The sequence below is a fragment of the Setaria italica genome, chromosome III (assembly GCF_000263155.2).
Source record: "Setaria italica strain Yugu1 chromosome III, Setaria_italica_v2.0, whole genome shotgun sequence".
Taxonomy (NCBI): Eukaryota; Viridiplantae; Streptophyta; class Magnoliopsida; order Poales; family Poaceae; genus Setaria; species Setaria italica.
In genome coordinates this window covers 17,240,193-17,266,278 of record NC_028452.1, presented here as the reverse complement: position 1 = coordinate 17,266,278, position 26,086 = coordinate 17,240,193, and the positions used below count along the sequence as shown (strand labels likewise).

The following is a 26,086-nucleotide window of genomic DNA, read 5'->3' as shown; positions in this document are numbered from 1 at the left end:
TAGGCAAAGATCAAAAAGGTGCCAAGTATTGGTCTCGTATCTGTGATTACTTCCATGAACACAAGACGTGCACCTCAAAGCGTACCATAAATTCTCTCATGCACCGGTGGGAGACCATACAAAAATGTGTGAACACGTTTTGTGGATGTCTAGCACGAATTGAGTTAAGGTGTCAGAGTGGTAGTACAATGAAAGACAAGGTACTTACTCACTATGCAATACCACGATTTGTTTCGACTATTTTATTTTTATATATCGTATATGAATATTTCTTGTATGGTGGTGCATGTAGGTTGCAGAGGCATGTGCTTTGTACAAGTCTGAAGACGAACATCAGAAAGCATTCCAGTTCATGCATTGCTGGAATAAGCTGAGAACACAACCAAAATAGCTTTCTAAAATTGATGAATTGGCTGTTGGTAAAACATCTAACAAGAAGCAGAAGACAAGCTCAACTGTTGCCCGAATGCAAGTTCACCAAGTGAAATAGGACAAGGTGAGGTTCAAGGTCTAGAGGATAATGCATTGACAAGGCCGATTGGTAAGAAGAAGGCAAAAGCAGCACTGCTGCAAGAGAAGAAAAAAAGTGTGACAACAACCTTAGAAAATATGTGGGCACAGAAGAAAGAAACTGATGGGGAGAAAGAGCTAAAAAAAGAGGAGAGGTTCAACAAAGCTTTTGCTCTTGAACAAGATCGAGTTGCAAATGAAAAACTACTTCTTGAGGTTAGGAGGCAGGAGGTCCAGTTGCAGAAAAGAAGGTACGAAGAGAGGATTATGACCATGGATCTTACTGTTGTGCTTGCGGGCTGAGATCATGAGTCGAGTACTTAATTAGAATTTGATTCTTCTAAAGAGTAGTATTTCCATATGGTACTGTGTGATGTTCGAAACTTAATTAGTATTTGAATCTTCTAAAGAGTAGTATTTCCATATGGTATTAACGTGGATTTGAAGCGTCTTGTGTCGATTTTAATGTTTGCTCAGTCAATATTATTAGTGATGTTTTGTTCTATGTTGAGCCAGCGGCTGCAGGTTGCAGCATCTGCTCGAAATCAAGTACAAGAAGCATATATTACAGCCTGATCATCTTCAGTAATAATAGAGAACCTGAAATCCCCTGCAAACGTGTTATTCAGCTCCTAAAATGGAAAAGAAACGTGCTATTCAGTAATAACCAAAAAGAAGTCCGGCGGCGTGCCGTGACGAGGGCCTGGAAAAAAGAAGTCCGGCGACGTCAGGGAAAAAAGAAGTCTGGCGACGAGCGAGGGGTCCCAGCCTGCTGGAAAAAAAAATGATCGCGCAATATGATGACGTGGCTTCATTTGAAATATTAGCGGTTTAGTTTTTAGCGTTCTGCTTGGAATGATATGTTTTTTGGGGGAAAATTTTTTAGCATAGCCCCCAATACCTCGTTTTGGTGAAGAATTTTTTAGGAAACTCTTGGAGTTAAGCCCATTTTATCCGGGAAAGAAGTAAACGCTGCGAACTGGGCTTGGCAACCCCCCGCCCGACCGCCCGAATGGGAGCGAGCGAACTGGATGTGGTCCATGTAGGGTTTCGCTCCGTCGTGCGTGTGCTCAAGCCGGACTCAGGCTTGGGGCCCACCTGTCCGTGAGAGATATCGATGCGCCCCGGCAGAAACCCTCGTATGTGGTGTCTCTGGTGGGTCTCCGGCGCTGTTCCCCGCTGCCCCCGCGGCCACCGCGCAAAAACCCGCGAAAGAAAAAATTGCTCGGCGGCTCGGCCCGCCTCTCAAGCCTCGCCTCGCCTCGCCGCCGCGACGACTTGCCGGGGACGCGAGGCTCCGAGGCCTCCGGCGACATGTACGCCGACACAATGAAGGGCCACCAACCCAAAGGGTCCACTATTGACGTCACCCCCGTCGAGAAGCGGCTCGCGGATGTCTGGAAGAGGTACTTCCCCGAGGAGGCAGGGTTCTCGGAGTCCGACCGCAAGGTCCGCATTGCCGCCGCGCTGTTTGAATCCTCCTTCTCCACGGTGGTGAAGGGCCTTCAGTCACGGGTAAGTACGCGAGGCCGATTCGATCTCATGTTAAGTTTAGCGCTCCATCTCCTGTTTCGCGTGTGTGTCGTTGGTGGCAATCTCGCTAGGATTTTAAAATTTTGGTTCACATGATGCTACTGGCGAAATGCCGAGGATTTGGCGGATTCTCTCGCTGGCGAAATTTTATCAATGTGGCAACTACATTCACTTGTCTGTTCAGAAGCTTGCAGGATAAATGCTTAGTTTCCGTTTAATTTAACTTTTTAGTGACTTAAAAAGGGGGAAATGAACAAAAATGGAGCAGAAGTTATCTGAAGTTCACTCTGTTTCCTCGTCTTGGTTTATTAATACCATAGTGATATGCAACCCCTAATGTCAATGCACAAGGCACAAGGCGTGATATGGTTTACGATTATGCATTGAAGTGGAATCTATGACTGTGTAGCTGGACAGTAAAAACTAATGATCTGTAACACTGTAAAAATATACTGGTCATTATGTTTATAACGTTCAAGTATGTGAGGGTGTGCTCTGACATCTAAATTTTTTACATAGATACCATTTCTGGCCCATCTTTATAGAAAACTTAAATGTTCAAGGATTCGCCGGGGTTGCCAGTTTACAGTTATCGAGCTCAGAGAACCAAAACAGAAACAACTACATCAAGAACAGAACTAAGCATATCCAAAGTAAAACTAGCTCCAACTTGATCTCCCCCAAGGTCTCAACTCTTCTCAATGATTACTCCAACCACACCCAGATTTTTGGCAGCCTGAGCCACCTTATAGCTAGTTGTATGACTGATCCAGGACAACAGAAACTACCCCCAAAAACTGCTGTAGAAACTGTCAGATTTGCTTGAGCCCCTGAGCAATTGTCCTGACAACCTCCTCCTCTTTCTTGGTCCTTTTCTCCTGCAGCATCAGCGCATCACCTTCCAGTGTTTGATTTGGGCCACCATCTTTAAATTATGGCCACTGGTTCACCAACTTTTTGTTGAAAACCATGTCATTCCTCATCTTCCACAGCACCCAAAAAGTCCCTGCACAACAAAACAGGATCAGTTTCCTTGATTTTTCACTTAGAAATTATCACATCCTAGATACATAAAGATATCCTTTAAGAAAACCGAGACATAAAAAAAAGCTACGGGGCAAAGAAAAAGAATGCGATCAATTGTTTCCCCCTGTCCACAGGGTTTGCATTGCTCTCCTCCTTTCCACTTCCTTCTCTTCAATTGTAGTGACAGCTGAATGCTGTCGTCGCAAGCCATCCAAAGGAATTTCACCTTGAGTGGGATCTTGCTCTTCCAAACATTGCCACTTGCTGGTTAACTACTCCTCAAAACATCAAAGCTCTATGAATATCTTGTGGTATATTTCCCTGATTTCTCTACAAACTAGGTCACCTCACTCTTCTGATAATGAAAAACTTTCAAGCTTCATCAGTAGCTCCTCCAACTACCCAACTTTCCCTGTCACGTCGTAATTTGTAGAGTACATAACAAGAGAGACACTGTTTTCTTGGTTTTTTCCATTGAGGGCTATGTCCTAATTTCATTATTAATCAAAGCAACGAAATAGCGTCGTCTGAGTTTACAAAGCAGGCATGCTAAGTTGCAAATTATTAACAAGAGAGACAATGTTTTCTTGGTAATCAATGCTTCCACGCCATTTAAATTTTGTGATGTTGCTGTAGAAAATATATTAGTTTCAAACTCGACTCTGAAAATGTTTTTGTTAAAGTATAACAGAGCAAGTATTCCTCTGCAATTTTCTATTTCTTAAAGTCTGAAAGCATCAGAGGCTCTGCTGCAGCTTATTGCATGGTTAAATGTAGACCATGCTTGAAGTCAAAAGGGAATACTATTTCTTTGGCATATGATTCGTGGCACAGTTAATATCTGTCTGCTTTAGCTCACCATGTGCTTTTTTTATAATTGTACTTGAGGCGATCAAGGTATTGCCATATGTGAACCATGTGTTTCAGAACTCTTCACCATCATTTTATTAGGTGCTGTATAGTTTCTTGGATAATCATAGTGAAAATGTGCCAACTGCAAATGCAGGAAGTTACCCACTTGTCTCATGCGGTTGTTTCTATATGCACAGGTCGAAGATGATGGCAGTGACATTTTATCTCTTCCGATTGATTTCAAGCAGCTTCAGGAGTCATGCGTGTTTATTAAAGATGAACTCGAGGAATCTCCAAAAGAAGTCTTGCTTTGCATGGGAGCTGCAGCTCATCTGGTTCATGCCTATTCATGCTAAAATTTATTAATATGGTTGTGGACCGGCAGACCATATGGCACTTCTGTTCAATTTATGATTGTTCTTGATATTTTCAGGCTTTATGTTCAGGAAAGATCAACAAGGTCAATATTAGGCTTTACAATACGGGGGCGACTATTGCTTTGAAGAAACTAAAAGCAGCCTTTATCAGTAAATTTCTTCCTGCCTTTATTCTTGTGAAAATATGCTAGTGCGCATATAATTGAAGTGCTGATTTGTAGATTTTTTCCCCATTGGTAGAGAAACTTGTCACCGTGCGCGGCACTGTTGTAAAAGTCAGCACTGTAAAACCTCTTGTCCTGGAGCTGGAATTCCGTTGCATGAAGTGTGGTAAAGAAAACCCACGAGTGTTCTGTGATGGGAAGTTTTCACCTCCAATGTCCTGTACCATTCAGGGATGCAGGAGCAGAACCTTCACTCCAGATAGATCTAGTGCAAAGTTGATGGATTTCCAGAAAATAAGGCAGGTGATGAGTAAACTCATTTGCACTATCCTCCGCATATAGTGCTAAAAGCTTTGCTTTTCTTATGTTCCCGTCCAGGATACAGGAGCTTGTTAGTGCTGACAACCATGAAGAAGGCCGAGTGCCACGAACAATTGAGTGTGAGCTTACAGAAGACCTCGTTGATTGTTGCATCCCTGGAGAGATAGTAACGGTAACTGGAATCGTCAAAGTACTGAACAATATGGATGTTGGAGGAGGTACACTTAAAATGGCTATAACAGTGCTATTTTCTTAGTTTGCATTGATACGCTATTTCATTTGCTGCAAACCATCAGTCTATTTGTCAAAAATTGTTTAGCTGTTTGGATTATCTATGCCATAGTATGTGTTGGCGACTTTTTGCTTTTTCTCCTGGTGATTAATTTGGATTGAGTGTCTAGCTCTAGTGCGTTACGGACTGTGGGGGAAAAGTAATTCATTAGAAGTATTAACATGATAGATATTACTCCTCTCTCTTTCTGTGTGTAGTACTTATATAGATGCAAAAAGACAGTACAGGATGGGCTATATACAGGAGATCCCCAGATGGAAGTCAAGGGAGAGATTCTAGCCAAAACATAACTATTACTCTATCATTTATTTTTACACCATGTAGTTGCAAAGTAAATTCATTAATGAAGTTTCTTTTCCATTCTCCAATACTTGGCCTCTGATTCTGAACGATTAGTCCATTTCTCTGCTTCCAAACATGCCATACTTTGATGATGAAGATCTCCATGAAAAAACCTGGCGAAAAGTTTCTTTCGCTGCATCCATCATCTGTTCTTATCAGTTTTGGCTATCTGTTTAATATCTGATGTGTGGGCCATGTGGCAGGACATCTCTACTTTTGTATATTGCTCAAACATTTTCTATTTGGGTTCCATGCTTTCTGCGAGTTTCATGAATTTAAGACTCTTTATGTGTAGTTTGTGTATCCTTATATTCTGCAATCTTGCATGATCCTTCACTAAGGACTGTAGAAACTTGTTTGGTATAAACAAATTGTTGAAACACCGCAATGCTTGTGTTTTCGATGGATCTGTTCCTAGTGTCCAGGGAGCTCTACAGGCCTTCAAGGATGAGTCTCACCTTGGTAGGATTGGGTCTAGAGGTTGGGTTGGTTAGCTCGGTCAGGCCTTTTATTTCGTGTTTTTGTAAGGTTTATATTTCTGCTCAATTCCCACATCCCTCACTCTGCTCCAAGGTGAGATGGTGTTTTTGTAATTGGACTATTCATTCTCTCTTAATACAAAGATACACAGCTCTCCTGTGTGTTTGATAAAAAAATTGTTGAAACTTTCACTTTTGTAATAATTTAGAGCACACACACTTTAATTGAATATTTTATGAATCTATAATTAATATCTTCAGGGAAGTCCAGAAGCAAGAACCAGGGTTTATACTACCTGTACCTAGAAGCAGTTTCAGTGAGAAACCTGAAGACCTGTGCTGTTTCAGACGAAGAAATTCGGGCTAGAGGAATTTGTGATTTTCAGAGCAATACTGAAAGGGATCGTGATTTTGCTGTCAATTATAAAAAAGAACATGGTGCTGATGTATTTCGCCAAATACTTCAATCCTTTTGTCCCTCCATCTATGGGCATGAACTTGTAAAAGGTATTTTCTACCCTATTATTCTGTTTTTCATCTTTATTCTGTATTATATCAGAATTACAAGATATTTCTCAGTTATTTAATGTTGTTAAGATCTATTTAATTTGCTCTTGCTGTCCTAATATTTGAAAGATGTTGTTTTGTGAAATCTATTATTCCCTTCAATTTTTGTCTATAAGAAAACTAGTTTTCAGCTATTTGCTCAATTTGTTATGGAGCAGTATGCCATTTCTGGATGACAAAGCCATTACCAGCTGCAATTGCTTTTGGATGTCTTTGGACGATGGTCAAGGCACTTCTTTTAGTATTTTCACTCCCAAATGGCAGATCTGCTTATTTCATCTCTTTTAATTGCATATGATTACTCGACATAATTTAATTGATGTACCCTGATTTTCAGCTGGTATCACACTTGCTCTTTTCGGCGGTGTGCAGAAGAACTCAATGGATCAAGACAAGGTCCCTGTTAGAGGAGACATTCATGTTGTTGTAGTTGGTAATTTCTTATTGTTTACCATAACTCCCATCAGATTTCTTTAGTGTTTCCATTGATGAGATTATGCTCTTGCTTAATGAATTACAGGTGATCCAGGCCTAGGCAAGAGCCAACTCCTTCAAGCTGCAGCAGCTGTTTCCCCACGAGGAATATATGTATGTGGGAATACTACGACAAAGGCTGGCCTAACTGTTGCTGTGGTTAAAGATTCTATGACAAATGATTATGCATTTGAGGCTGGTAACAATAAAACATTTATTCCTTCATGACAATTTTAAAGCTTCCTGTTCAAAATCATGTACTAGCGTTAGCGATGCCATTTTATGTTTTTCCTTGTCATATCAATTGCTGTTCTAACTGCTCTTTGTTCTGGTGTGCCTTTTCTTTGTGGTGTTAGAATTTGTGAATTGTGATGAGATTAAAATAAAGTTGAGTCCTTGACTTATAGGTGCAATGGTCCTTGCTGATCGTGGAATATGCTGTATTGATGAGTTTGATAAAATGTCTGCAGAACATCAGGTAGTTCTGTTATTTTTCACCTTATGAAGCTTTTCCATGAAATGTTCATCAACGAGGAAGTTCCCAAGCCTATATAATCATGTTTCTAATTTTGTTTTAGTTCTCAGGCTTTACTTGAAGCCATGGAGCAGCAATGTGTTTCTGTTGCAAAGGCTGGCCTTGTAGCCAGTTTATCAGCTCGTACCTCTGTGTTGGCAGCTGCAAATCCTGTTGGTGGTCATTATGAGTGCGTTAATATTTTCTATCCTACTTACTGAAAAACTTGTTATTCCTGATCAGTCATCCCCATTCATCCTTTTTTTTTGGAAAAGAAATGCTGATAGCATCTAGTGTTAAGGCTGAAAATGACAATTATTCTTGGCCACTCATCTCCATTCACCTCCTTTTCTTCGAAAGAAAAAAGAAACACAATACTGATAGCATCAACTGTTAAAGATGGAGGTATGTGGAATTACTCTAGTAGTTTAGGTGCTCTAGAGTGGTATGTGGTGATGATTTTATATTTTTATTGAACGAAATGTTACTTGATTGAACTTTTAACTTTAGTCCTATACTGCAAGTCTGCAACTGAAGAGGACTAAACTGGAAGTAACACCATTCATCTGTGCATATTTTCTGGTGTATTTCGTCCCATTTCACTTCACTTTGGTTGGTAGTTGACGTTTGTTTTGATGAAATGGTGGTAGTTTGTGACTGACATTTATGTCCAGTATTTATCCCTTTCGTGTTTTTTTTGGGTTTGCTGAGGATTTAAGCCTAAATATTCATGGCTATTGTATGCAATTTTTGCCATCTAAATATACCGTTTGCTGCAGCCGAGCAAAAACAGTGAATGAGAATCTAAAGATGAGTGCTGCCCTCCTGTCTCGTTTTGACTTGGTTTTTATTCTACTTGACAAGCCAGACGAGTTACTAGATAAAAGAGTGTCAGATCATATAATAGCTGTAAGTGGCTGTCAGACATGTTTTCTCATTCACATCTCCCAAGTATATAGTATGGATAACTTGCATGCTCATATCATGCAATGAATCTATTGTTTGTAAGGACGATTTTGTCTTACCGAACATACTTCTAATTGAATTACTAAGATGTCCAAAATTTCATGCAAGCAGCTTCATACCAACGAAGGTGATAATTTCAAATCCAACAAGAGGATCAGAACAGGTTATTATTTACACACTGTTTTGTGGTTCTTCCTCTTCGTTTGTATAACTTAGGTGTAAGCCATCATTCACGTTTTGCAACTTTGCATAGTGTCACATAATGGTGATCCAGGGTTTGGAGTTGTTGGGAATTCAGTGGCTTCAAGACTGAGACTACACCCAGAGAAAGATAAGGATTTCGCTCCATTAGCTGGGCAATTTCTTCGCAAGTATATAGCTTATTCAAGAGAACATGTATTCCCTAGGTATCTTGTACAATTTGACTTTTAGTGCAAGTGCAATGCAAGGCGTAATCCATTTTTTGATACCTTGCCCACTCACTTTTCTCTCTTCTTAAGAATGTCAAAGGCAGCAGCTGAAATTTTGAAAAAATTTTATTTGGGATTGAGAAACCGCAGCACTTCTGCTGACGGTACACCCATCACAGCCAGGCAGTTGGAAAGCCTAGTCAGATTAGCTGAAGCTCGTGCTCGCGTGGATCTAAGAGAAGAAGTGACCAGAGAAGATGCTCAGGTAAAATAAGCAATCCTCAGTTTTTCTACTGCTGTTTTTGTTATTAACCTTTCTTGCAGTGTCAGTAGAATGCATCTTAAAAGAGAAAATCTCATGGACTGCATGGTTTATGGTCATAATTGCAGAAATTGATATGTTTCTCAACTAGTTGCAATGGCCCAAGATCTCAGGGTCATAAGATTTCACAAAACCCTAGGCCCTTTGATCCGTTCAGCTCATTGAATTGCTTTGTCTATTACACTTAAACTGGGTTATGCTCCACTAGCTATGAGATATGGGGTTTTATGATTCTTGATGCCTATGCCTGAAGTGTAGCTCATTTCCAGCCAAACGCATGTCTGAGTTGGAAGTGGTTTATCTTGGTCAGGTCTTAGCTGTGTTTCATCTATGTAAGAGTTTTGTCTAAAAAAACCCTCATCCCTCACTCTGGTCCAAGGTGTGGTGATGATTTTTGTAATTGGAGCATCTATTCTCTCTTAATACAAAGATACGCAGCTCTCCTGCGGGTTCGAGAAAAAAACCGCATGTCTGACAGGAAAACACAATTATAAACAGCATCCTGTGGCATATTATTTTAATGCTTAATTTATCATGTGGCAGGATGTTGTAGATATCATGAAGGAATCTCTCTATGACAAATATGTTGATGAACATGGTTTTGTCGATTTTGCTCGGAGCGGTGGGATGAGCCAACAAAAGGAGGCAAGGACGTTTCTGAATGCGTTAAACAAGGAATCTGAGTTGCAACGAAAAGATTGCTTTTCAAGAACTGTAAGTGATGTGGCAATCAAGCCACTTAGATCTCTTTTTAAGTTTAATTACTGTTCAAAATCTGCTCTGTTTGGGAGAAAAATCGCCTTCACGGCATTTTGAGCATTTTTTGGTTCATGCAGTAAATAGGACCATAGTCTACTTCAGAATAATTGCACAAAAACATTGTTCTGATTCCTGAGGCTGCCCTCATGTTGTATCATTCTTCCTATTCCCAGGAGATTTACAACTTAGCTGATAAGATCAGCTTGCGAGTTCCAGACTTAGATGCTCTTGTTGATAATTTGAACAGTCTCGGTTACCTTCTGCTAAAAGGAGGGATGTATCAGGTAAGAGTCTTATAGAACTGGCTAAGACCAAAAAGTCCTAATGTTGCTCTTGGTGTCTGAATCACATGTTAAATTCTTGATGGTGAGTTTCTTGATAATCTTTGTCACTGGGAATCCGACATAGCTTCTTTTTTGTCAAACAGCTGGTGACTGCGTCATATTCACAGTGCCAGCCAACAAGGTCAAAATGGTGAGTTTCTTTGAATGAAAATAGGAATTGTGCTGACGTTGTCTGTAGTTACTATCCAATCTCAGGCATGCCCACACCAACTTTAGGATAATTCCAGTCACTCTGGAATGCCTTCATCATTCCTACAGGATTGCCAGGTACCTTTCGGCTCAATTTTTGTTTCATCCCTTGACAGATGTATGGCATGGAGATGGAGGCTATCTGTATCCTCATGGCCGTGCCTTTGCTGCCTGCGTGCTGTGATGTACATGTGAATAAGGTAGACGAGTCGCAGGATGGCCGCTAACTTTGATAGCTTGGTGTATATGCCATGGTTTCGCTACAATGTTTATCCCAGAGCAGTAGCTGTGGCCATTACAGTTGTGCATAGATTTTTGTAGTTTGCTAATTTAACATCCAGAGTTACAGATGATATATTTTTGCCCGCGTTACACTATCCAATTCTCTAGTGATCCAGCATGCTGGAACATCGTTATTGCTGACGATTTTTGTGCTCTGAGTTGCTACTTCTGGAACATCTCGTGTCACAGGATGAATGGCTTTGTAAGCTGACTTTTCACATTGGATGAATAATTTCGTCACTCTTACGAGACATCGACGAAACGGTCGTGTACAAGTCGATTACGCACGTCTTGCCCACAACTTTGAGCTTTTAACTGCCATCAAGTTGGCTAAGAGTTTGCAGTCACCACTAATCAAGCTAAGAGTCGTATCAGCTGAAAATCTACCCGCTGACAATATGAAACCATTTTAGAAAAAATAACATCTGGTCGTTCGAAGCACAAACTGTGACCAGGGCGTCATTTGTGACCATATAAGGGTGTGATTGGATGGCTCCAGCCTGCCCCGTGAGCCAGGCCAGTTGCATACAACGCATCCTGATTGGTTGCACGAACGTATGGATACAGGTATGGATACAAGTTGCTCCGAGTGAGAATTTATGGATACAAGTTGCTCCGAGCGATTCTCACGTTTCCGGCTCTCGGTGGCCGGAGCCGGCAACCAAACTAGCACTACCTGCATCTAGCGAGCCTGGTTCACCTGCGTGCAGGGAACCAATCAGGCTAAGTCTATCTCCACAGCATCAAATTACGAACAGAGTACTATGAATCAATCCTCAAAAAAGCATTACCTCGACTTAGAAACAAGAGACTTGTCAAAGGCAAAAGACGGATAAAACAAACAGGCAATGTGCAATACCAAAAGAGGCAGCTCGGAGAGACAGATTTCTCAGCTTCAGAGCACAGGCGATGCAATATTAATATCTTCAAAATGGAAACAAAATAGTAATGCTGCCCAAAGATACAGCTCAGAATGAACAGCTCTATTGCTAGCACAACTTCATTCTTGCCTATCACAAGCAATCTAAGACCTTGGCTTCTCCTTCTTCTCCTTGAAGAGCGCGAGCAGCGACACACCAGATACCTTCACAACCTTGAACCTGACACCGGGAATATCTCCGACGGCATGTCCCTTACGACCAAATCCAGCAATCAGCACCTCATCCTACAGCAAGAAAGTAGTTGGTTAGCTTCATTACACAGTTGGCAATCATCACAAGGAACACTGGCATCACAAGGAGCGTTGATTGGGGAACACGTACATTCTCCTCAATATAGTTCAGGCAACCATCATTCGGCACAAAGGCAGCAATCTTCTTCCCGTTCTTCACCAGCTGAACACGGGCACACTTACGGATGGCAGAGTTCGGCTGCTTGGCCTCAATACCACTACACAATAGAAGTATAAGACCTTAGCGCAAGCACAAACGGTAGAAATAAGACAGGCACATATGATTGAACTATCAAACATACATCTTCTCCAGAACAATGCCCTTGGCGTGAGATGATCCAGCAAAGGGTTTCTTCCACTCATTCCCCAAATGACTCTTCTTGTATGCCTTGTCTGCCCACCTCTGGTTCCTGCGGTGGGTCTTGAGCTTGCGCCCAGCTCCCATACCACGTGTCTTTCTGTGATGTGAATCATAATTGTTACATCAACTTTATATAAATCACAAGTTCTTCATCTCACAGAACACAATTGTAAATTGCATAAGCATATGTGAAGTTGTGAAATATGTCATGAGCTAATGGCGTGAGCATATAGATACAAATGAACATCAACCAGTACAAAGAGGAACAAAAGTACATATATGTAAGCAATTCAAATTACTAAAAGTAAACTTTGATCCTGAATTGTATCAATTTTGAATACTGGTACGATTTCACCTAGAATTGTAAGCAGATTCTACACAAAAATCAAACAAATATAAAGATCTATCTAACACAAACATTGACCTCACTAAAAACATCATAAATAACCAGCCGCATAGACATATACCCAAAAAAGAATCAGAACCAACTGATTGAGGAGGTTCTTAGAACAGCACATTAGAGGGAAAAACAAACTTTGTATGCCACCACGCATAACCTCCCGGACCCAAGCATTTGAATCCAGGAGCACATGGTTACACGGCGGCAACGGATTGATGTCGCTTATGAGTATGTTTAGCACTGACGGTGTATAATCTGATCAGCACTGGACCGTCAATAAGCTCAGTTTTGCTTCTCACATCTAACGCGATTTCATTCCCTAATCCAACACAAAGCAGCCTAAATAACATCCACAACATAACATCTACGCATCGAACAGAGGGCTTCCTGCGGGCTGCGGCAAAGGAGCGCCTCCATGAACGAATGCCCAGCGCAACACGAGCACAGGTGCAGGAAATCAGGACGAAGGGTAAAAGAGACATCGAACGTACCCCATGGTGGCGGAGGTAGGAGACCGGCGGCGACGCGGCGGGGATGAGGCGCAAGCGACGGGCTTCGAATTCGTGGGCGGCGGCGGCTGCGGGAGTGGGGAGGAGAGGAAGGTTTATATAGTAGGGTTGGCCGTTAGGGTTTGCGTGATCGACGTCGTGATTCGTGTTGCGGGTGCATCGGTCATATCGTACGGTCGATGTGTGAGCAAGCACACGAAGGTGCGCGACTGATTTCGCTTCTTAGCCTGACCGATGAACCTACATGTCAGAGACGTGCTGCTTGATTATACGTTCTGATGTTCATGATACAGGCAGAATTCGGATGTTAAGTTGTCAAAGACGAAGGGGAAGAATTTCTTTTTTAAAAAAACGAATGGAGACCAGTGCGATAAGAAATTTCTGAATACATCCAAAAATGCCTTTACAGTCATCTTGGAGTGGCCTTAGGAGTCATAGGTTAAAATCCCGCAGAAATGGGATAAAAGTAAAAAATACAAATCATGTGAAAATCAGATAGAAAGTTTCAAAAACTACTACAGAAAGTTACTTTTACTTACGCAGGACTGTGCTCTCAATCTCCACGAAATTTAGAGAGTGTTTGCAGCCTATTGAAAATCACATAGCATGCCTCCGGGCTCCGGGCTCCGACCTCCCATGTGCCATCTATGGTCCCATCTATGCAGCCATGAGCTGGGGGCAGCACTCATCTCCTGATACAAGCTCTAAACTCCAGTTTCCAGCGGGCAAATCAAATACAAATAAAAACACCATCTGTGGAAAAGATGACCTTCTCTTTTCCGTGCAAGGAATGTTAAATAAGGTTTACAAATGAATACGTGTCTGCACTGAAGGCACCTGGAATAATCCGGTAGTACTAATCCAAATTTCAATTTGATATCACAAGGTGCCACACTAAATGGTGTCCAGGAGATAAGGCTCACAATAAGATTACAAGAGGGTACAACAACAATACATGAAGCCACATGCATCTTTATTATGTTTCATATTAAAAACACATTTGAAGGAAGTATTGCCCGCCTGATTGCAGAAGAATTGATCTACAGACTTGCAGGTTCCAGCCCACGGCCAACCATTCCTGTGAACGGCATAAACATATCTTCTGGTACACTACTAAAAACTTCACCTTTATGCTATGTTCTCTAGCACATACAATGGGATGAATGGATGTATCATGTCCAGGATAGACACCAAGTCATAAGTTTAACATTTATATGAATCCTAAACCTCACTTAAGTGTCAGTGTACCGACAAAATTGACTTCTGATTAGAGAAGAAATCAAGCAGTCTGAACTCTGGAGCTATTATTTACAGAGTTTGTTATGGCATATAGGATCTCATTCTAGTCATGTCATTCTGTGATGCAAATGCTACACCTTTGGAACATGAATATCAGCTAATGAAGAACTGAGATCTTCTCTTGATTGTGACCGCCGGCTTTGAAGTGTAGTCTGACCTCGGCTAGGGTTCCTCACTCCACTGGAGAACTGCATCTGACCTAAGCTCCCAACAGAATAGCTGTGATAGACGCCCAAGGATTGCCTAGAGGACTCCATAAGCTGAACACTACTGCCTCCTAATCCATGGCTCATACCGAACGGATGGGGATCTGACCCAGCTACAGTAGGGCTCAGGGGTGTCTTTGTTCTTCCATCGCCTGTGAAGTGTCAGACAAAGTAGAGCACATTTAAAAGTTTGATCATCTAAGTAGTCTACAGTAAAGAAGAGTGAGATTCAAACAAAAATTGAAACATGCTCTTGAATATATGTGATGAAAAAATGTGTCCATTCTTTCGTACCATTATATATAGAAAATGGGGTTACAGGATTAAGGATTTAAGGTGATATAAAACATACATGAGCTAACATTACAAAATCTGTCTGGATGCCATTTTATTACAAGTCAATCGAAGTAAAAACATGAGTGAGTTGCATCAAGCAAGAGTTCTAGGCAATGCTATTTCTTGAAGATTAATGTACTGCAATAAAACTAACAAGATGGCAACTAGAGGCAGAGTTTCATTGTTGCCAATGGAGGCTTGACTCCCCAAAACATTTGTATAGAACTAGTAAATCTAGTAGTTTATTAGGAAAGTTTACTGATCAGGCTTCCAACAGGGCACCTCAACTTTCTTACTTCACATAGGATTCAGTGTTGGCCCCTTCTAATATTGGTTCTAATATTGGGTCCAAGCTCCACCAGTGATGGAAACACTGTTGGTTTCTCTTTCTAACAAAACAGGTAAACACCCTTTTGTCTAGAAAAAAAAAACGGTATGATGCAGTGCAAAACAATTCAAGTACCACTCTGATCTTTAAATGGTAGAGTGGCTTTCTACAGAGTGGGAAAACCATGATGGCATGTAAATAAAGAAAAAAAGCACTTGCATACATATATATATATATACCTGAATTGATGGGACTCCATAATTGAAATCTGAAAGGCGACCCCATACCAAGAACAGAACTCCCAGCAGAATTGTGCCTATAAAGTGGCAGATAAGACTTGCGGAATGATCTTGGGATTGAATTGCTGACGCATAATATGGCACATATGACCAACACAATTGAAACCAGAAACAACACTATGAGAATATTCGGGTTTATCTCACGGTGCAGTATTCGGTATCCTTGAATATCGATTCGTGTAGACAATGCTTGACCTGCCTCCCACAAAGCAACCCCAAGAGTCCAAGTAATACTGCCAGAGCCGATTATCACCTGATTATCTTTAATCTGCAATCCCTCTCTCAGTAGTGATGCAATATAAGGAGCCCTGAAGCAGTACTGGTCTATAAATGGCTGTGGAGGAACACTACTCTTTGCAACTTTCCATGGTTTTTCACAAAATTCCTGACCTCTTTTTAGAACATCAACCAGAGTGGCATCGGCAGTCAAATTAAAAAATTTAAAAACAACAAAGAAGCCAGACATAGCAAAAAACTTCCCATGTGGTTGGGGAAAGTTAGAAGCAAGAGCACAAGGATGAAGGTTACAATCAAGTCCTGGACTTGCACTGGACCACTCTGAAAGATTAACTGTTACTTTTGCAAGAGCACTGCATTCATTCCACTGAGGTGCTCCAACCAGTTCGACAGGTACTCCCTGCTTCTCTTTGCCAGTTGTCTTCTCACCAACACTAGGACTTCCATCTTGTTTTAGTGGGTGGCAGTAAGAACAGACATAATCTTCTTTGTATCCAGTCTGTAGACAAGGGTGTTTGACTTGAACTTTGCCATTGTTAGCCACTCCTCCCAACTTTTTCACTAGATGTGCCACGGACTTGTCAAATGCATCATTTAATCCATAACCAGTAAGAGAATAAGCACTAAGATGGTGATCAACAGAACCAATCCTCAGACTAATGCTTGTCTCATCCTGCACTGTTTTATCAGTCTCAAATGTAACTTGTAATGATGATCCACCTAAATCAAGCGAACCATATGTCATTTTAGATGCTGAGGTGCCAAGCATGTTCATGTGATGATTAAGAGCTATCCACCCATAATAAGCTTCATCCATGCCTGTGATGATCTTAACTCTGTCCCTACTACATAAAAATGATGAATTTTTCAGAACATCCCAGGCCTTATCCAGGAGCCACTCTGAGTCTGCACTAGGTAGCTTGCGGACACCAGCTGTAGCATATAGAAAAAGTGGAGTGTGCTTGTGTGCTCTTCTAGGGATCTGCTTCTCAGCCATTTGAAGGAGGGGCTCTAGTGCCTTCTTCAATCCAGCTTCATTGTGAACAAGCTTGCTCAATCCAGGTTCAGTCTCCATTCGCTGGTATAGTCGAGTTAATTTACCAGATTTCTTCTTAGGAGCATTCCCTAAAGGTTTCAAAACAATAGGAAATCCATTTGCATCATTATGATTGATGTGCCATTCATAGACATACACCCTTGTACCTGTGCTGCCACAATCAAGAACCACATAGTATTCAGAGTTTCCTTCAGAGAGGAATACATGGAAATATCTCCAAGAAGCATATGCAAAGAACGCCAGCACTATCAGTGCAATAGCGCAACCAGCTGCTCTCATGCATTTCTTTCGATTTGTCGGTGATGATGGGGGTGTTCTTTCTTTTGAAAAGCTTGCCACAGGACCATCCCTTTGAAGTGTGCGTACAGTTTTTGCACGCCCTGAGCTCAGATCACTGCCAATGCTAGAGCCCCTTTCTAAAGCATCAATTCTAGTGAAGGTCGGCAGATCTTGAAGAGAAGATGAAAGTCGCATAGTTTCTTATTTTGCAGTCAGGGGAGCAGTTACTACAGAATCTCACCGACAAGGGGCAAGATGCAGCAAGAATCTCGGGAAACTGAAGTCATAAGTAGATAGCATAACCAGCAGCACGGTAAGCAAGATAGCAGCGCCGCTACACAGCCTCTGCCTGCGGAAAATTCCAAACATTAGCATGCAAACTAACATTGAAACATCAAATCATTAAAAAAAACTGAAATGCCCTGCCATGCTGGGAATCAAGGCAACGCTCCCATTTTCAGAAAAAAGTACAAAAATAGGTTTCCAGCTACTCAGCTAAGAAAATCACACCCTAAAAGATGACAATATCATCTAAACTGTAAACTTTGAGCAACTTCACTAACAATCCGTGAACAGCACCAATGTTCCCCAATACAACACGCAAGACAAGGAGCCCCAAATCCTTATCCTACCTTTCTACCACTCATGCAACCCACACTGCATCACAAGGGACGAACTGGCAGTTACATCTCCAAGACCCTAGCAACGCGCCAAAGCAGCCACCTTTCCCTCGGCAGCAGCGCCCCGAGATCGCAACCCACCAAACCGCCGATCCCAACCACTGATCCAAGCGAACCGCAACCACCCCCTCAGCAGTAAGATCTAGCGCGGCGGCCCCTAACCCGGGATCGATGCCGGCAGCCACCCGCGGGCCGGATCGGATCTGGCGGGGCCCCAAGTGATCCAGAGAGGAGTTCCGTGACTCACCGGTTGCGGCGGCCGCCCGCGATCGCCGGCGGCGGAGGAGGGGGCGGGCGGGTAGGGCGCAGGTGTCAGGCAAGCGGGGGCAGAGGGTAGGTGGGGCCGTGGGGGGGGGGGAGAGACCTGCGGCGCGGAGGCCGGGACGGCGGAGCCGCGGCGGCGGCGGCGAGTGGTGGTGAGGTGGAGGCGAGGGGACGCAAAGGCGAGGCCGGGACCGGGAGGGCGAGCGGCCTGCGCCTGCGTGGCTGCGTGCGCAACGGCGCTGCGTCGGAATGAGATGGGCGTGACGAGTGAATCACTTGGTTGGGCGGACAGCGGACTTGTCGTAGCAGCAGCAGGCCAGCAGCGCAGAGCCGCAGCTCGCTCGCCTTCAGGGCAGGGCAGCGCAGCGACGACGACCCGACCGGCCAACAAATAACTCGACGGGCGCGAATGCTAACAGCCCACCACTGTCGGCCCAGCCCACCATCGCCGGAAGGCGACCTCCGGGGCCCATTATGTACGGTCCATGTAACTGTCAGCAATTTCGGCCGAATATTCCGTCTGATGTTACAAGTGAATGATCATCGGCAGCAGTTGTGGACCTTGATCTTGTGCAGTCGTGCCTTGCGGTTTTGACTTTCGACAGTGACAAGGTTGTGTTTCCTTCCATTAGGTTTTTACACAAAAAAAAGGGTCGTGTGTTCCATTGCTTTCGCAGCTGTCTTTCTTGAGTGCTTTGCTAATTTCTGATGCTCTTCGCTGCAGATCGCATCCAATTGCCAAAGCCGTTTGATGCTGGTGCCCCGCGCGCAAGTTCATGGCTACAACCACTAGCGCCACGACTCCGGAGACGCTACAAGGCGCAGAGCAAGCACGGCCTGAGCTTCGCGGGGGAAGGAAAACTACAGGTGAATTGGTGGACTTTGGTGGCATTGGCACTCAATTTGCATGTTTGACGATGATGCATTGTTTGCCTTGTTGACGATCCGGGTCTCTGAACCTGTGGAAAACCCTGTCGAGAGAGGCGCGCGCATCCAACTTGGACCGGCGATCCGTTGGTGGAGGTGGCGTTCGTTTTCGCCACCTCGGCCGCGACTAAAATGGGCGCCATCGGCCACCGGGCACGGGGAAGCGCGTGGTGACTTCGAGCCGCAACTTGCAGGAGGCGAAGTCCGATCGGTGAAACGGAGACGGGATCGGGGGCACGTACAGAGGCGATGCCAGTAGCGTGTGCTTCTCAAGCTTTTGTTTTGGCTTCGCGTGGCGTGGAGCGGTCAGGCGAAGTGCGCCGTTGCGTTTCGCTCTGGAATGGTCGAGGCCCGCTGGTGTGGTACGCTTTCTTTCTGTCAGAGTGCCGTGCGTTTTCGCCACAAAGGGGATCGCTTGGTTGGGTGATGCGCGGCATGTGCTCCATTTGGGCCAAGCGAGCATGCTACGCGGCCTTCGTCACCAAGCAGCTGCCCTTTCTCCGGTTCCAGCGGTGCAGACCAGACCGGGTTGCAGGTCAGCGGGACGACTCGCTGGTCCGTTGGTGGGACGGAATCATCTGTGACCGTTTCCAACGCTTCCCTTCGCAACGGGTGGCTAGCGTTGAACGTGGAGGATGCCGCGCGGCCGCCTCCTTGTTCACGGCGACGGCGACGGCGCTGGCGGTGGCGGCGGCTGGGACGCCGGCGCAGAGGAGCTAGAATCCGACCACCGCGGCGACGCGGGAAATTAAACAAGGGCACCCGCAGTCAGCCACGGTTTGGTGAAAATCATTCCATTTCCTGAAAACTGAAGTAACGTGCTTACCTACACAATGTTCGGAGGAAAAACGTTAGCCAGAAACTCCGAATCACAGACGGTACTTGTTTCACACATGAAGCTCGTTTTAAATTTGTTTGGCATGAGGAGAACAAAGCTACATCACACAAGTACACAACAACTACAACAGAGGCCGTACAGTAGCAAACAAGGGGGAAAGGATCAGACCATAATACTTGCCGATCCATCCCACGAACTTCTAAACAGCAGCAGGAAAGCAGCCACCTACGTGTTGCAGATGCGGGGTACTACAATCATGCGAATGGAGATGTGAACCTGCAGAATTTTGGGGGGACACTTGAGCCAAGAATTCCAAATCACAGACAGTATTTCACACAAGAAGCTCGATTTATTCGACAAGATAGCAAAACAAAGTTACATCACGACAGGGGTGGCAACAGTAGCACGAGAAGAAAGGACCAGACCATAATACTCGCTGATCCCTCCTACACCTACCTTACACAATCAAACACCAGCAAACAACACGAACTTACTGACCGGTGATCACACAACAGAAACTTAAGACTGAACAGCAGCAGCAACAGGAGGTTCTTTCTTAAAAAACCTTGGTAACCTCCTGAAAGCAGCCACTGAAACCCAACCCAAACCAAAAACCATGGGAAGGACAAGAACCACAAACCAACGAAACCAGACCACGGATGAATCAGTGCGACCTCTAATATGGCAACTGATCTATCCCTGATCGACAGGCACACAAGTGCAGAAAAGATAAATCACGAGAGCTTCGTAGTAATTTTTGGCACCCGGGGCCTCTACTGCGCGCACTAAAATGAGCGCATGATAGCAGCAGAGTAGCGAGCGCGTCGGACGGAGGAAGAGAGAACACGCAAGCAGTCCTTCTTCAGCTTCTGGATCGCCAGTTTCACTTCTCGTCGGCGTCGTCGGAGGTGGGGAGGCCTCCGACAACGGCTCCGCCGGCGCCGCCGCGGGTGTTCTTGACGAGGCCCGCGGCGATGGCGGTGAGCGCGGCCACGACGTCCTTGAGGATCTTCACCATAATCTGGCCCCTCCTCGGCGGCGGCAGTCCCGCCCTGCCGTTGCCGCCGGCACCGCCTGCGGCGGCGGCGGTGCGCCCCGCCACGGCGGGCATGGCCGGAGCCGGCGCCTGGATGATCTCGGTTGCCATCGGCGATGCGGCTCCCGTGGCGGGCACCGGTTGGCTTGGCGGGGCGAGAGGATAGGATCAGGGGGATGAGGATGCTTGGGACAGTTGGGAGTTTGCGGATTCGGATGTCCGGCGAGGTGGCCGCCGGTCTTAAATAGGCTCGGTGTCGGCTCAGCTGGGCTAGTGGGCTTCGCGAGCAGAGCAGAGCAAAGAAAAAGTGCAGAGAGGTGGGGCCGGTGGTACACCCACCTATGGGGCCCAAAGGGCACGTAAGGGCCCCACCACCTAGCTAGGGAGAGAGAAGAGAGGCTGCGGTTTTTCTGAGCGAAACACGTGTGAATGGCAAGTAGGGACATACGTACAAGCGTACAACATCTTGTGGCCCCAGGGTGGCCCAGCTGCATACCCCAATAGTCAACGTGGTCGGTCGGTGGGCCCGGCGGTACTTTCGACGTTGGTCTAGCGTGATCTGCTAGTGGCTCAGTGCCAGCTCGGCAGTGACCGCCTGTCTTGGATAGAAGCCAGTGGTAGTGCAGCATTGCTCGTACTAGCAGAGACGACGGCATTGATGGCTGATGCTGCTGCTAGTCCTGCTCCTGCAAACATGTTCAACAGTTTAAACAACCTGTCTGCACAGGGAGAGAGAACAGAAGAAGCGTAATCCAGCCGTTTAGTTCACTCCCAACTCCTAACTTTGACACTATGCAAAAAGAAGATTCCCCATCACATCAAACTTGCGGTACATACATGGAGTACTAAATGTAGACGAAATTAAAAACTAATTGCACAGTATTGTTGTACTTGCGAGACGAATCTTTTGAGCCTAATTAGTTAATGTTTGGACAATAATTCACAAATACAAACGAAACGCTACAGTGTGCTACAGTGCCAGCACGGTAATTTTGGCACTCCCAATTTTGGCAACTAAACAAGACCCCATTTTGCTTGGTCCGGGAGGTAAGGAAGTGGAGGTGGGTGACCATGGCTGCCATGAACGGAAGTTTTGAGGGATCGAAGAAGTTTGGGAAGATAGAAGAGAGAACTGGAAGTCTGGGACGGAGCATCACGCGTGCGCCGTACTCGATCAGGAACTAGTTGTCGACGACGCATACAATGGGAGAACAGGCGGCGGTATGATTTCAGAGCACGGGCTGGGGCCATCGTCTCACGAGACGACAGCAAGGCTCTTTTTCCTCATTTATTTTTATATATATATATATACATACACACATACACACGTACATGTAGGATGTTTATGTTGACCATGGCTTGAGGACTCTCTTTGTACGTGCTCTTGACAAATTGTCAAGTTAGGACTTAGGAGCAGCAAGAGGGCGTAAAAGCGATGGGAGCGTGGAAAGTGCATTTGCACACCATCTTCCATTCTTGTAATGTACTCGCGCAGGTATCGATCGATCGAATCGAGTTGGGGATAAGCACGAGACATGCCCGTTCCGCTCAGCGGTCGCTCTCGCTCTCTATCTAATACTCCCTTCATTCCAAATTACTATTTGTTTTAACTTTTTCTAGATACATAGCATGACATAATATATATTTAGAAAAAGTTAAAATAAATAGAAATTTAGGACAAACGAGCACATGCTGCCGGCAGCCCGAGAACGGTGGCGTACACACACCTGCATTCCTTCTTGGCTAAGGATTATCTAAGTAAGATACGTGCAGGTCTGGGTGCGTTGGATAGGATTAGCTTCTGGATCGACCAGGAACCGTCTCGAGCATCTGGCGCAGCGTACGTGCGTGCTTGCGTCGTTCGCGTGACCTCACCAGGATGATGTCAGCGCTAGCCGTGCGAGCCACTGCCGCACGTCATCTCCAAATTAAAGTGGCGCACTGGTGCGCGCGAAGGGATGCGTGTGGGCACGCAAGCGGCGGCAGCCGCGTCCTTGGCGCGCGCCAAGTATTCGGTTCATGTTGCGAGCGGACAGGACGGAGGCACCCGTGCGGCGCACGGACGGCGACTGCGGCGCTAGCTCCAGGGAGACCCGATCGACTGATACGGTCGATCCGTGGTGTTATTACTTTCCACGTAGGAGTACCGGCCAGTAGCGGTTTAACTAACCTCTTGGATCGCAAGCTAGTGCTAATGCAGCAAATGAATTGTTCTACAGCGATATAGAACACTCCCAGGCAACAAGTGACGCTGCTTTACCTATACAACCAGAACCGAAGGGCAGGCAAGGACGCAAGGTGATAGGCAAACAGTGCGGCAAGATGCTTTTGCTTCGTGCGGACGTGCCGATGCTGGAATTATCACCGACGAACCTGACTCTATGCTTTATCAATGTGAGAGAGGGTGTAAGCTTTGAGTAATGTGCTATAAAATGAATTATTGTAGACCATATCCAGGCGCTGTCGGCCCTCGAGTACGCAAATTCTATGGCGTACAGAAGTTACTAACCCGTGGTGTCTAGACATACAGATCTACATTATTTCAATGCACCCGTGGTGTCTAGACATACAGGGTCTACATTATTTCAATGCTCAAACAGTTGCAGTCAGATAAAAATTTCCCTCTCGGACTCTCTATCCCCTTCCACTTGCCCCAAGTTCCCATCCCCTTGAGGCCTTGACCCCAACCCCATCCCCCTTGCATTGTCGTTGCAGTTTCGCGACGCGTTTCTCCTCCAGCCTCCTCCTCCTCCTCCTACCCTTCCAACCTCCCCAATTCCATCCCTAACCCCCATGCGGCCGTGCTCAACCCGACCATCATCAAGGGGATGAAAGGCCCTAATGCAAAGTTCATCGAGAAGTCGGTCGAGAGGGTGAGGGGCTCCACTGGCGGCAGGGATCCAGGCACTGCTGGCAATGCTGCTGGAGGGGCCAAGCTTTCTAGTGGCATGGTGAGTTTACCAGGTTTCTGTGTTCAATGGTCTCTCTAATTTTTTCGTGTGGTGATGAATTGGGTTTGCAACTTGGGGTTTCCGTGTTCGAGATTCTGTTGCAATCTGTTGGCGCAATTTGTCTGATGATTCGTTTAGGGACGAATTGCATTGGCGATTTGTTGCGATTAGGGTTTGCCGTAGCATTCGGTTGCAATTTGGGTTTGCTATTGTGTTTGGTTAATCCCTTCTCCATGGAAATTGGAAGGGGTTGGGAGGGGTTAATTCCACACCCCATGGGTCTGGGATTTAATCTGCTATATGATCCCTTTCAATCACCATGGATATTGGATTAACCGAACAAGCTAGGGTTTAGGGGTACGTTAGTTGCTGGGATCATGTCAAGCACATTGTGCGAACGGAAACGTGCCTCACGCGCAATTCATATCGATTCTGGGGCATCGGATAGAGCAGGTGCTATTTAAGGTGTATTTTCTAGCTATTTGTTTGTTTCATTCTATAGCAGCGGCCACTCTTTGATTATTGGATCTATTCTACCTGCATATCATTTTTTTCTCCTTGGTGATGATTCATATCCTGTGTTATCTAATTACTTACAAAATGCGACAAATAATACTTGACCATCCTTAAATGTTTATCCTAAAATAAACTTGCAGATTGGTATGGATCGGAGTTTTGCTTTACAAAATTTGTACTATTTTGTGTATCATTAACTTCTGTGATTGACCCTTTGTTAGATTAAACCATAGAATCAGGATATCGGGTGATGATACCTACTGTAACAGCCCAAAATTCAAACAGAAATAAAATCAAGATAAATAAATAAATAAAACTTGCCTTGGCTTTTATTTGGTTCTTCTCATGTTTTATGCATTAATAACCCTCCTTGAGCATATTTAAAAGGTCATGAAAGAAAATGGTATTACAAAAAAATATATCAAAAATTGACCTAAACAAATTGAATAAAAATTTTGGTTTGAGTTCTTGGTTTTCTCTTGCAAAAGATGCATTTAAAAAAATGAAATGACTTAAATAAAGCAAGAAAATATTGTGCTAAAATACTAGTCAATAAATCTTCAAACTTCTACACAAGAGTTCCGAGACACTAAATCATTTTTGGTGAATTTCTCAGAAATTGTGGGGCAAGTTTGCTTTGGATTCAAAATCTAGTTTGAATTCCACGAAATAAACAAAAGAGAAATCTTTTTCAAATTCCTAAACTCTACCTAGGCCGAATCAGAGCCGGCCCATTTCTTCCTTCTCCTTCCCGCTCAGGCCGATGACCTTTCTTTTTCCCCTTGGGCCGGCCCGCGACGGTTCAACGGCCTTCTCCTCCGCCCGCCTCATCTGGTCGCCCGGGCCTGTGCGTCAGCAGCACCAACGCCGTCTTCCCCATCTCTTCCGCGCCGCCCGCCGCTTCCTTTCCGCGCCGTCGGCGTACGGTCGCGCCAGCGTCGATGACCGCCGCTGCTCCGCCCGCCTTGTCACCCCCGCACAACAGCTCCACCCGTCCACACTGCCCCTGTGCGCCAAGCCCTGTGAGCCCCAGCTCACGCACGCACAGCACGCGCACGCGAAGCACGGCACCTACGTCGTCTCTTAGCTCTTCTTCTTAGCATTAAACCTAGGATCTCTAGATGCAGAATTAGTCGGGATTACGGGTAAACATTGAGTTCATGGAGTTCCAGTGTTAACCGAGAGAGAGAGATGGGGTACCTTCACCCCTAGGGGTGGAAGCGGCAGAGCCGCTGGCCATCGCTGGTTCTGTCAGTGAAGATCTGCACTAGGCAGTGACGCGCAGTGCCGTGGTTCGGTCGGTGGAGCTCTGCGCTAGGCAGCGACGCGCAGTCCCTGTATGATCCTGGTCCTGTGACTTTGGACACGATGTAAGGCCCTTCCCATGGTGAGTTGAGTTTGTGTAGCACTGCACTTCGTCATGAAAGAGGTTAGATGCTATGGAAAAGGGGACACGGTCACGATGTCCGTATCCACTCTTTCTCGTAGAATCGAACCTCCTTCTTGACATACGTTGCTGCTCGGCGGAGAACATCCTCGCAGAGACGAACACGATATGCAAGTTCAACAAGTATGGATTTGAAAAACCTTATTGAATTTGATAAGATAAACCGTCTAGACAAGGTAGCATCATTCTTAAACAACTTCAATAATACATACTATATATGAC

At 44.9% G+C, this 26,086-nt stretch overlaps 4 protein-coding genes across 6 annotated transcripts; 1 reads left to right on the top strand and 3 right to left on the bottom strand.

The window, feature by feature from the left end:
• Positions 1–1,635: 1,635 nt before the first annotated feature.
• On the top strand, positions 1,636–10,888 carry LOC101769172 (probable DNA helicase MCM8). 3 transcript variants are annotated; one of them, XM_022825569.1, is made up of 18 exons: positions 1,636–2,025; positions 4,119–4,256; positions 4,355–4,448; positions 4,539–4,765; positions 4,848–5,001; positions 6,158–6,403; positions 6,801–6,896; positions 6,984–7,136; positions 7,345–7,415; positions 7,523–7,641; positions 8,231–8,360; positions 8,529–8,580; positions 8,671–8,824; positions 8,918–9,092; positions 9,693–9,863; positions 10,082–10,192; positions 10,336–10,382; positions 10,558–10,888. In XM_022825569.1, coding segments are annotated over exons 1-18 (2,340 nt in total). In that variant the 5' UTR covers positions 1,636–1,824; the 3' UTR covers positions 10,559–10,888. The 3 variants fall into 3 exon arrangements, with proteins under 3 accessions (XP_022681304.1, XP_022681305.1, XP_004961808.1); XM_022825570.1 differs by having other exon boundaries at positions 1,637–2,025; positions 4,539–4,761; positions 4,841–5,001; positions 8,692–8,824; XM_004961751.3 differs by having other exon boundaries at positions 1,639–2,025; positions 4,539–4,761; positions 4,841–5,001.
• Positions 10,889–11,556: 668 nt separating this feature from the next.
• LOC101768765 (40S ribosomal protein S23) lies at positions 11,557–13,285 on the bottom strand. The gene is made up of 4 exons (XM_004961749.3): positions 13,147–13,285; positions 12,197–12,352; positions 11,986–12,112; positions 11,557–11,888 (listed from the first exon to the last, which is right to left on the bottom strand). The coding sequence occupies exons 1-4, from the start codon at positions 13,149–13,151 to the stop codon at positions 11,748–11,750; spliced, it is 429 nt and encodes a 142-aa protein (XP_004961806.1). The 5' UTR covers positions 13,152–13,285; the 3' UTR covers positions 11,557–11,747.
• A 722-nt stretch (positions 13,286–14,007) lies between these two features.
• Positions 14,008–18,442, bottom strand: LOC101768096 (probable apyrase 7). The gene is made up of 3 exons (XM_004961747.4): positions 18,133–18,442; positions 15,573–17,554; positions 14,008–14,821 (listed from the first exon to the last, which is right to left on the bottom strand). The coding sequence occupies exons 2-3, from the start codon at positions 17,398–17,400 to the stop codon at positions 14,535–14,537; spliced, it is 2,115 nt and encodes a 704-aa protein (XP_004961804.1). The 5' UTR covers positions 17,401–17,554; positions 18,133–18,442; the 3' UTR covers positions 14,008–14,534.
• Positions 18,443–20,243: 1,801 nt separating this feature from the next.
• On the bottom strand, positions 20,244–21,205 carry LOC101767691. Its single transcript, XM_004961746.3, has one exon. It carries the CDS (start codon positions 21,059–21,061, stop codon positions 20,798–20,800), a length of 264 nt encoding a protein of 87 aa, XP_004961803.1. The 5' UTR covers positions 21,062–21,205; the 3' UTR covers positions 20,244–20,797.
• Positions 21,206–26,086: the final 4,881 nt, after the last annotated feature.

What these genes read in the sequence shown, in the direction of transcription:
- LOC101769172 (XM_004961751.3), top strand. Translation starts at nt 1,825, where the DNA reads ATGTACGCCGACACAATGAAGGGCCACCAACCCAAAGGGTCCACTATT. An exon ending in ATGGATTTCCAGAAAATAAG is followed by an intron (nt 4,762 to 4,840) that starts GCAGGTGATGAG and finishes GTTCCCGTCCAG; the next exon opens with GATACAGGAGCTTGTTAGTG. An exon ending in TGACCAGAGAAGATGCTCAG is followed by an intron (nt 9,093 to 9,692) that starts GTAAAATAAGCA and finishes ATCATGTGGCAG; the next exon opens with GATGTTGTAGATATCATGAA.
- LOC101768765 (XM_004961749.3), bottom strand. An exon ending in GGCATTGTTCTGGAGAAGAT is followed by an intron (nt 12,113 to 12,196) that starts GTATGTTTGATA and finishes TCTATTGTGTAG; the next exon opens with TGGTATTGAGGCCAAGCAGC. An exon ending in TGAACTATATTGAGGAGAAT is followed by an intron (nt 11,889 to 11,985) that starts GTACGTGTTCCC and finishes TTCTTGCTGTAG; the next exon opens with GATGAGGTGCTGATTGCTGG.
- LOC101768096 (XM_004961747.4), bottom strand. Translation starts at nt 17,400, where the DNA reads ATGCGACTTTCATCTTCTCTTCAAGATCTGCCGACCTTCACTAGAATT. An exon ending in ATGGAGTCCCATCAATTCAG is followed by an intron (nt 14,822 to 15,572) that starts GTATATATATAT and finishes GACACTTCACAG; the next exon opens with GCGATGGAAGAACAAAGACA.
- LOC101767691 (XM_004961746.3), bottom strand. Translation starts at nt 21,061, where the DNA reads ATGGCAACCGAGATCATCCAGGCGCCGGCTCCGGCCATGCCCGCCGTG.